At 47.1% G+C, this 10,196-nt stretch overlaps 1 protein-coding gene across 2 annotated transcripts in view; it reads right to left on the reverse strand.

Moving 5' to 3' along the window:
• Nucleotides 1-7,815: 7,815 nt before the first annotated feature.
• Nucleotides 7,816-10,196, reverse strand: part of LOC114630448 (poliovirus receptor homolog) — a 16,146-nt gene continuing 13,765 nt past the window's right edge. The window contains exons 7-8 of one of the 2 annotated variants that reach the window (XM_028778684.1): nt 9,223-9,254; nt 7,816-8,763 (exon numbers count right to left, since the gene is read on the reverse strand). In XM_028778684.1, the coding sequence (XP_028634517.1) occupies nt 8,698-8,763; nt 9,223-9,254 (98 nt within the window). In that variant the 3' untranslated portion in view covers nt 7,816-8,697. Of the gene's footprint in view, nt 8,764-9,219; nt 9,255-10,196 lie in introns of both variants that reach the window. The other variant, XM_028778683.1, reaches the window with a different exon arrangement.

Genomic DNA, 10,196 nt, shown 5'->3' on the forward strand with positions numbered 1-10,196 from the left:
TTTTGTTTTTCGAGACAGGGTTTCTCTGTGTAGTTCTTGCTGTCCTGGAACTCACTCTGTAGACCAGGCTGGCCTCGAACTCAGAGATCCACCTGCCTCTGCCTCCCAAGTGCTGGGATTAAAGGCGTGCGCCACCACTGCCTGGCTCCTCACACAACTTTTTAAGTCACAGCAGTTTAATAAAGTGCCGGGAGCCATTCAGTCACCAGAGCTATCAACGCCTTCCCCTATTCTGATGCCCGCTAGTCTGCTGCCTTGTGGGTTAACTCATCCGGAGGAGAGCAGTGTTACCGAGCCCCTGAGATTACTTGGTGGCCAAGTACTGATGTTTTGATTAAATGTGCATCTTGTGATGCTGTATAAACCGAGAGCCATCTTTTATGCATCATAGTGCACACTGTTCCCGGACATATATACACAATGGAGAAGAAGGGAAACATGTCTACTTGCACCCTGGACCATATAGGAGAAGGACCCATCCCTGTCCTCGTCCTTTTTCTGGTTGGAGCAGGAAGAGCCTGTTCAGTCATCACAGGCTTGTTGGCTTTTATCACGAGAGATAAAAAATTTAAGAAAATAAGTAGACAGGTTGATTGGGACCTTAAAAGTTTCCATTTTTCTGGCCTGGGAGTGGCAGCTCATGCCTCTAACTCTAACCCCAGGAGGCAGAGGCAGATGGATCTCTGAGTTCGAAGCCAGCCTGGTCTACAGAGTGAGTTCCACTACAGCCAGGGCTACATGGAAGACCTTGTCTTGAAAAACGAGACAAAATAAAAGTTTCCATTTCTGAATGAAAACAACAGACTTCCTTATAGATATGGTCCTACAAAATCCAGAGATAAGGGGGATTATGTCTGGCTTTAGGGGAAACCTGTTGTTTCTATGCTAATTGATCAGAAATAATTAGAAAAAATCTTGCTCTGGTTGAGAAAAGCTTCAAAAAGGGAACAAGACAAAAAAGTAAAACATGATTGGTGCCAGTCTCTGCTCTCTTGTTCTCCATGACTAACGCTGTCAGCCCTGGCTGGGCCTTTAGCTCTCATTCTGATTGGATTCATGGTGGGTTCAGTGTCTTAAACTATGTGTTCAGTTCAATGATGCATCCCTTCAGTAAATTTTTTCCCCTTCAGTATAATTAATGGTCCTAGGACCAACTATACCTCTTTAGAACAGGATGAGTCCATGATTTGACTCATTCACTATGACCTGAGGGGAATATCACAGGCCCCCAGACCTTAGCACAAAAACTGTCGCCATGATGGAAATACCATTCAGGCTGCAAAACTCAGCCCATAGACAGCACCACTGGCAAAACCAAAATCAATGTCCTAATCCATCAAAGTCCATATAGTTCTGAAAAGTCTCTAAATGTGCTAACCTTGCCTTTTGGCTTCTGTAGCTCTGCTTCTGGCTAACGGTTCTTGTTAACTGAAGTATATCAGACTAGGATATGGATCTTGTGATTAAAAGTTCTTCCTGAGAAAGGCTTGAGGCCCCAGTGGGGTGCCAAACACTCAGTGTGGTCCCCGACCAGCTTATAAAGACTTTCTGTATACGTAAACCTATGTGTGGTGGTTTGAATATGCTTGGCCCCTGAGAAGTGGCGCAATTAGGAGCGGCTTTGATGGAATGGGTGTGGTCTTGTTGGCGGAAGTGTGTCACTGTGTAGGGAACTCTGAGGTTCCTAGTGCATAAGCTCTGCCCAGTGTGGAAGACATGCTCCTCCTGGCTGCCTTGGAATCAGGATGCAGAACTCTCAGCTCCTTCTCCAGCACCATGTCTTCCTGGATGCTGCCATGCTCCTGCCTTGATGATAGTGGACTGAACCTCTGAATCTGCCCCACTTAAATGTTGTCCTTATAAGAGTTGCCTGAGTCGTGGTGTCTGTTCACAGCGGTAAAACCCTAGGACAGTGTGTCTAAGCTGTCTTCTCTGGTAAGTAACCCACAACACCTATCTATAGAGCCCATTTTTTTAAAAAAGAATTATTTACTTATTTTTATGTATATGAGTACACTGTCGATGTCTTCAGATATACCTGAAGAGGGCATCGGATCCCATTACAGATGGTTGTGAGCCACCATGTGGTTGCTGGGAATTGAACTCAGGACCTCTGGAAGAGCAGTCAGTGTTCTTAACCACTGAGCCATCTCTAGCCTGAGCCCATCTTCATGGGGGAAATGACTTGTTCTTTGAGAAGAGTTTGGATATAATTCTGCCTCCCTGTGTACACAGGATTGTGTTACATCAGGAAACTTTTTTCCCAAATTGTACTGTACTAAAACATGCCTAAAAGAAACCGCCCACTGCCGGGCCGTGGTGGCGTATGCCTTTAATCCCAGCACTTGGGAGGCAGAGACAGGCGGATTTCTGAGTTCGAGGCCAGCCTGGTCTACAGAGTGAGTTCCAGGACAGCAAGGGCTACACAGAGAGACCCTGTCTCAAAAAACAAAAAACAAAAAACAAAAAGAAAAGAAACTGCCCAGGACCAGACTCTAGAAGGTTGACCCTACACAGGCTGCTGAGTCACGCCAAGCACAGTCTCCTTCCTGACTCACATAGGTCATGACTTTGCCGGCCACGGCATCGGTAGAGACCTTCAGAACTGGTGCCCAACTTGAGGGGCTCCACCCTCAGAGAAGCAAAACCAAGTTTTTTCTTTCCTTTTTTTTTTTTATTCTGGAATTCTGTAGACCAGGCTAGCCTTGAACTCAGAGACCTGCCTGCCTCTGCCGGACAAGTGGCTGTAGGTCACCTGGCTGAGCAAAATACCCAGTTCCACAGCTCTGCCACTCTGTACAAATAACTGTAAAATTCAACCCTTGGTTTCTGACCACGTGAGCAACTGAACCATGGTTATTCCATCTCATGCAAAGATTCCCAAGAATACCAATACGATGTGACCCTAACCCAGGTTAACTGCCTGATCATTTAACTGCTGTCTGCCCACTTCTGTAAACAAAACCTGATTGCTGCACTTGTCCAGAGCTACCTCTCTGTATATGTTGCAGTTGTGGAGGGTTTGTGTAGCAGAATTTCTCCCCAATTAATTTAAATATTAATACAAGAAGCCTGTGATTGGACAGGAAAAGGGAGGCGGGGCTAAAAGTTTCAGAGACAGAGGGACTGGGAGAAGAGGAAGAAAAAAGATAGAGGAGGAGGAAGACGATCCAGATTCTGCGTGGCTTTAAATAGCCACAGGTAGCTATGACTAGCATAGAAGGGATAGATATTTACAGAACAATTTGTCTTATCTAGGTGGGCAGCTTGTATCAATATCAATTGTCTCTGAGTTCATTGTGTGGGCGTTTTGTGGGGTGAGAATTTCCTGATATAAATCTGACTGATAAATTACAAGCCTCTAGAGTTTTGATTTCACCGGGTTACTGGGATTTGAGACCGCTGACTGCAGCGGGTGGGAATGCGAGCCGAGTCTGCAGTAAGAGAACCGCAGTCAATCAGTCGCCCCATAGGGCTATGACCACGAGGTCGCTCGGCCGAGAGTAGCTGTGTATAGCACAGGCTGGTGCCATTTTCTTAATACTTCTCGCAATAGGTTTGCCCTTCAAAACTTGCTAAATCTCCTTGGGACAGTAACACCAGCCGTTAAAGGTGACTTATTCAGGCCTCTCAGGTATTTCTCTATAGGTACCCGGTAACATTTGGAGGTCCTTCCAACATCCCTGAGAAGATCCCCCGAACTCTGAGGAGGGGCTCCTCCTAGGCAACGGTAAGGGCTATTGGTCCTAGCGGAGGCCACCAGGATGATGTTCCTCCACCCCAGTAGTTGACTGCCCCTCACCAATTTGCTCCCTAAAACTAAGTCTACCTGAGTATCCTATTTGGGAATCTTTGGAGGTGAGACAATCCTAGGTTTTGGGCTTAAAGAATTTAGCTTGGCAGTGGTGGCTCACGCCTTTAATCCCAGCACTCAGAAAGCAGAGACAGGTGGATCTCTGAGTTCGAGGCCAGCTTGGTGTACAGAGCAAGTTACAGGATAGCCAGGGCTACACAGAGAAACCCTGTCTTGGAAAACAAATTAAACCTTGGTTTCAGGTTACTGGTTGGTCTGGGGCACCAATTGGGGAACTTTCTCCAAATAGTATTTTATTAAAATATGTTTAAGATATTCTGCCTGGCCGGGCGGTGGTGGTTCACGCCTTTAATCTCAGCACTTGGGAGGCAGAGGCAGGCAGATTTCTGAGTTCGAGGCCAGCCTGGTCTACAGAGTGAGTTCCAGGACAGCCAGGGCTACACAGAGAAACCCTGTCTCGAAAAACCAAAAAAAAAAAGATATTCTGCCCGGTGTCGGACTCTGGAAGTTTGAAGCAACACCAGCTTTCCAGTCCTGCTGAAGAGGATTTCCTTCTTGCCTCACCGGAACTGCTGCCCTGCCTGCCCCCGTGTTTGCAGAGAGGTACACAGCACACACACTTTGATGAACGTGTGGTTCTTACATGTGGGCTGGGATCTGCGTCAACTCCTCACGCCTAAAGATCTTTTAAAGAATACCGTGCAGCCACATCTGAGCTACCGTGCCTCACGATACTCCGTGAGCTCCTTCACAGGTGAGTTAACCCACCAATTCCAGCTAACCACAGCAGCGGGGCTACTCTCAGGACACAGGTTTGTCAAAAGGTTGCTGGAGCCGACAGCCCCCAACAAGTTTAAGTCTGTGCCTTCTAAGTATGGCACTTGGAATGTGGAGGCAGGAGGTTTGAGAGTTCAAGGCTAGCCTCAGCTATATATACACCTGGGCTAAATGAGGACAAGAAAATAGTAACAATTCATGCAGCTATAGCCAGGTGATTTCTTTTGTTTGTTTGTTTGTTTGTTTTGTTTTGTTTTTCGAGACAGGGTTTCTCTGTGTAGTCCTGGCTGTCCTGGAACTCACTCTGTAGACCAGGCTGGCCTCGAACTCAGAAATCCGCCTGCCTCTGCCTCCCAAGTGCTGGGATTACAGGCATGAACCACCACCGCCTGGCTCCAGGTGATTTCTTGTTTTCTGGTTGTTTTGTTTTGGAGACGGGGTTTCCAAGTAGCCCTGACTGTCCTGGATCTCACTCTGTAGACTAGGCTGGACTTAATTTCAGACATCTACCTGCTTCTGCCTCCTGAGTGCTGGGATTAAAGGCGTGGGCCATCATTCCCAGATAATGATTTCTTGGTTTTTATAAAGATGCTTAAAAAATAAAATACCCATTGGAAAAGAGACATTGTGGTGGTTTGTAGATGCTTGGCCCAGGGAGTGGCACTATTAGGAGGTGTGGCCTTGTTGCAGTAGGTGTGTCACTGTGGGTATGGCTTAAGATCCTCACCCTAGTTGCTTGCCTGGAAGCCAGTATGCCACTAGCAGCCTTCAGATGAAGGCATAGAACTCTCAGCTCCTCCTGCACCATGCCTGCCCAGATGCTGCCATGTTCCCGCCTTGATGATAATGGACTGAACCTCTGACCCTGTAAGCCAGCCCCACTTAAATGTTGTCCTTTATAAAGGACTTGTCTTGGTCATGGTGTCTGTTCACAGCAGTAAACCCTAAGACAGACATCTCCTTCAACAAATGGTGCTGGGGAAACTGGGTGTCCACATGGAGAAGAATGAAACTCAGTCCCTTTATCTGACCACGTACAAAACTCACATCCAAATGGATCCCAGTCCTTTAAGCACAGGATCTGGGACCATTAGAGGAAACTGGAGGGAAGACACTTCAAGATCTCCTCTTCAGCAGTGTCTGGTGGTGCACACTGTTGGTCCCAGCACTCAGGAGGCAGTGGCAGGAGAATCTGTGTGAGCTCCGGGACAGCCAGAACCACACAGAGACCCTGTTTAAAACAAACAAACAAATGGGAAAACAACAACCCAATCAACAAATGGGCTCACAAAATTAATAGTCAGCTCTCAAAACACGCAATACAAATGGCAATAAAGATATTAAAAAATGTCTGTCTTAGGGTTTCTATTGCTGTGAAGAGACACCATGACCAGGGTAACTCTTATAAAGAAAAGCATTTAATTGGGGCTGGTTTATAGTTTTTAAGGTTTATGCCAGTATCACCATGGCGGGAGGCATAGCGGTACGCAGGCAGATACGGTGCTGGAGAAGGAGCCAAGAACTACTTCCGGATCAACAGGCAGCAGAGAGAGAGAGATACTGTGTCTGGCCTGAGTTTCAAAACCTTAAAGTTCAACCCTTGTGACATACTTCCTTCAACAAGGCCACACTTCCTAATAGTGCCACTCACTGCGAGCCCACGGGGACCATTTTTACTCAGACTATCACAGTATCAAACCTCATAACCTATTAGGGAAATACAAGTTAAAATTATATTGGGGTGGGGGTGGGGGTTAGAAAGATGCCTCAGCGGCTAAGAGCACTGACCGATCTTTCAGAGGTCCTGAGTGCAATTCCCAACAATCACATGGTGGCTCACAACCATCTGTAATGGGATCCGATGTCCTCTTCTGGTGTGTCTGAAGAGAGTGACAGTGAACTCACGTACATAACAGAAATAAATAAATCTTAAAAAAAAAACAAACCCTATATTGAGGAATTTTAGGCCATCCTGTTTTATAGAGTGAGTTCCAGGACAGCCAGGGATACACAGAGAAACTTGTCTCAAAAAAGCAAATACAGAAGGCAAAAAATTAATTAGTAATTTAAAAAAGTGAAAACCTACTGAGGGGCCGGAGAGATGCTCAGTGATTCAGAGCGTGTGTGCTGCTCTGGCAGAGGGCCTGGACTGCGTTCTTAGCACCTGTGTGGGGCTGCTCACAAGTGCCTGTAAGCCTGGCTCCAGATTTGGTGCCTTCTTCTGGCCTCTGCGTGCACACACACACACACACACACACACACACTGAAATTCCACCTCACCTCATTCCAGTAAGAATGGCAGTCATGGAGAAAACAACAGCAAACACCCTTGAAGAACAAGGGAACCCTTCCATGGTATGACTGCTGGTGCAGGTGTGTGTCCATCCCTACACTGGATGTACTTTCTCTAAAAACCTGAATATTCATGATACGTCATTTGTTCACTGGTGAAATGAGCCCACTCAAGCCAGATTAGATTTTATCTTATTTTATTTTGAGATTTGTTTATTTGAGGACACACCATCGCTGTCTTCAGACACACCAGAAGAGGTGAATCAGATCTCATTACAGATGGCTGTGAGTCACCATGTGGTTGCTGGGAATTGAACTCAGGACCTCTAGAAGAGCAGTCAGTGCTCTTAACCACTGAGCCATCTCTCCAGCCCGATTAGATTTTATTAAATGCAGGTTTATTGTAAAGCTGCTCTTGGGTGAGTTCACTAGCACCAAGGACTGAGGCCAGGGGAGTCACCGTGGGGAGGTGGGGAAGAGAAAGAGAATAAAAAGAGGGCACAATTAGAGAGAGAGAGAATGAAAATCAAAATGTCTGGATTATATAGAGAACTTCCGGAGAAGTTCAGCGTTGGGGATGGGGCTATGCTAAGTAGGAACTAAGGGATGCTGGGAGAACCGGGAGGCAGGGTCTGCTTTGACGTGTAAAATATGTACCTCAGTCTCTTATCCCTTGGTTCAAACATTACAGACCACAGGACCTGGTGTTCCTGGGAATTTACTAAATCCACCAGAGACAATTACACGCACAATATCTCAGATGTGGGACCAATCCAGCTGGCTGCCCACAGAGGAATGGGTAAAGGATATGTACGCAGCACTCGCAGTTGGGATTTTTCAGCCACTAAGAAAAACAAAGTTACAGGAAACTGGATACAACCGGAGAGTACAGTATCGGAGAAATCGAGTCAGCCGCAGAAAGACAACTACAATTTTGACAAATACAAACTTTCTTTTTTCATTTGTGGTTCACACATTTTTGAGTAGCTCAATAAAATGTTTGCAATTAAGACATAAATCAGAATAGCATCTGGGAAGAAAAAGAAGACGGAATGGAGTGAGAGACGAGAGGGAAGGGGCTGGGCTATATTTAAACTTGAAGACAAATAAATTAAAATAAGTTAGTTTACCATCATTCTTGGCTACGTAGTAAGTTTGAGGTTAGTTTGTGCTCTATGAAATAGTCTCAAAAATATATATATATATATGTAACTAACTATATAGCTTTTTATAAATATATAATTTACTTCATCAAAAAGAAGACCTAGAAAACTGCAGTGGCACACACACTTTTAACTCCAGCATTGGGGAGGTAGAGGAAGACGGATCTCTGTGAGTTTGAGCCTAGCCTTGGCTACATACTGAGATTTTGTCCAGAGAGGAGAGAGGGGATAGCCCCAAGTGAGTCAATTTATAAAGAGAGTGTGCAGTTGAATCACAGGGTGGAAGTCTTTCAAGTCTAGCACATACATGAGGTAGAAGATTTACCTTACCCAAAGAAAGACTTCAGTTTCTGACCGTCTCAAAGCCCGTTAGCTTGTCTTTGTGTAGCCAGGGCTTTGCTCTATAACCCAAGCGAGACTTAACCTTGCTTTCTGTCCCCCAAGCTGGCCAAGATGTCAAGTGTGAGCCACACACTGGGTTCCATGAGTCCCTTTGACAACGTGGAATTCGGCAGCATCCTGGGAGACTCCCCAAACTTGCTACGCTCATCACACTGGGCGGCCAGTCTCTCTGGAGGATTCTTCATTTATGGGAGTAGAGGTCCAGTTGTTAAGTCTTCAAGTTCCTTAGTTCTGTCTACCCCAGCACCGTCACGTCATGCTGTTTGACTCCTCGTTCTGGATAGAGACACCGTTCGCAGATGAATACTGGATGTTCTGGAAGGGGGACAGCAGACATGACACTTCAGTCAGGGCCTCTATCAAGTAAATGGTCTTCCCGGTGAAGTGAGGCACTCAAGGAGCCAGCCCACTTGGCTCCTAAGCAGTGGCCATAGGCAGGGATTAGGAGGTAGGCATGCCTCGGAACCTTGGCACTCTGGCATCAGAGGCAGGGGGATCATCAGAGGCTAGCCTAGGCTACATAGTGAGATGTCCCCCAAAAAACTGAGAGAAGGCTGGATGCAGTGGCACCCACCTGTAATCCCATCACTGGGGAGATAGAGGCACGTGGGCCGAGTGTTCAAGGTCCAGTGGTGCGAAAGCTGGGGACCTGGAAGTTCCCAGCTCCTAATACCACATTGCAGCTATTTGCCCTGCCCCCGTGAGAAAGTTCCAGAAATGGGTCTGCGGACCACTCAGATCCCTTCATCTTTCTCCCTGTGCCTCTGTACTTACGTTCGCAGAGGGCCTGGACTGCAGACAACAACCTAGAGAAACAAGAGAATTCGTCAGGAAAGAGACTCTGGAATCATGGGAAGAGGAAGCCTGAGACCCTGGAATCATGGGAAGAGGATGCCTGAGACCCTGGAATCATGGGAAGGGGATATCTGAAACCCTGGAATCATGGGAAGAGGATATCTGAGACTCTGGAATCATGGGAAGAGGATGTCTGAGACTCTGGAATCATGGGAAGAGGATGTCTGAGACTCTGGAATCATGGGAAGAGGATGTCTGAGACTCTGGAATCATGGGAAGAGGATGTCTGAGGGTATCTGGGCTTCTTTGGCTTTTGCATTGACACAGGGCAAGGAAGAGTCAGGCATGGTGGTGCCCACACTTCAGAAGTAGACCAGTACTTTAAGGTCATCTCTGGCTACATATAGAATTTGAGGCCAGCCTAGACTTCATGAGACCCAGTCTCAAAAAAAGAAAAGGGGGGTGGGGGGGGTTGGGGTTGGGAGAAGATAGCTCACTGGCCATTCTTACAGAGGACCTGGATTCAGTTCCCAGCACCCACATGGTATCCCACAACCACCTGGAACTCCAGCTCCAGGGGATCTGACACCCTCTTCCGGCCTCTGTGGGCACTGCATGCATGTACTACACAGACATAAATGAAGACAAAGCACCCATGCATGCGTCCACAGTACAGCCAGGGAGTCTTAGTGTTTTGGATTTGGTTTGGAAGTAATGGAGATGGAATGTTGGGCTTTGTGTATGTTAGACAGGCGTCTACCACTGAGCCACGCCCCCAGCCCCTCCCTGGGGGATTCTAGGCAGGGGCTCTACCACTGAGCCACGCCCCCAGCCCCTCACTGGGGGATTCTAGGCAGGGGCTCTACCACTGAGCCACGCCCCCAGCCCCTCGCTGGGGGATTCTAGGGAGGGGCTCTACCACTGAGCCACGCCCCCAGCCCCTCACTGGGGGA

This window comes from Grammomys surdaster, unplaced genomic scaffold (genome assembly GCF_004785775.1).
Source record: "Grammomys surdaster isolate TR1022 unplaced genomic scaffold, NIH_TR_1.0 339, whole genome shotgun sequence".
NCBI lineage: Eukaryota > Metazoa > Chordata > Mammalia > Rodentia > Muridae > Grammomys > Grammomys surdaster.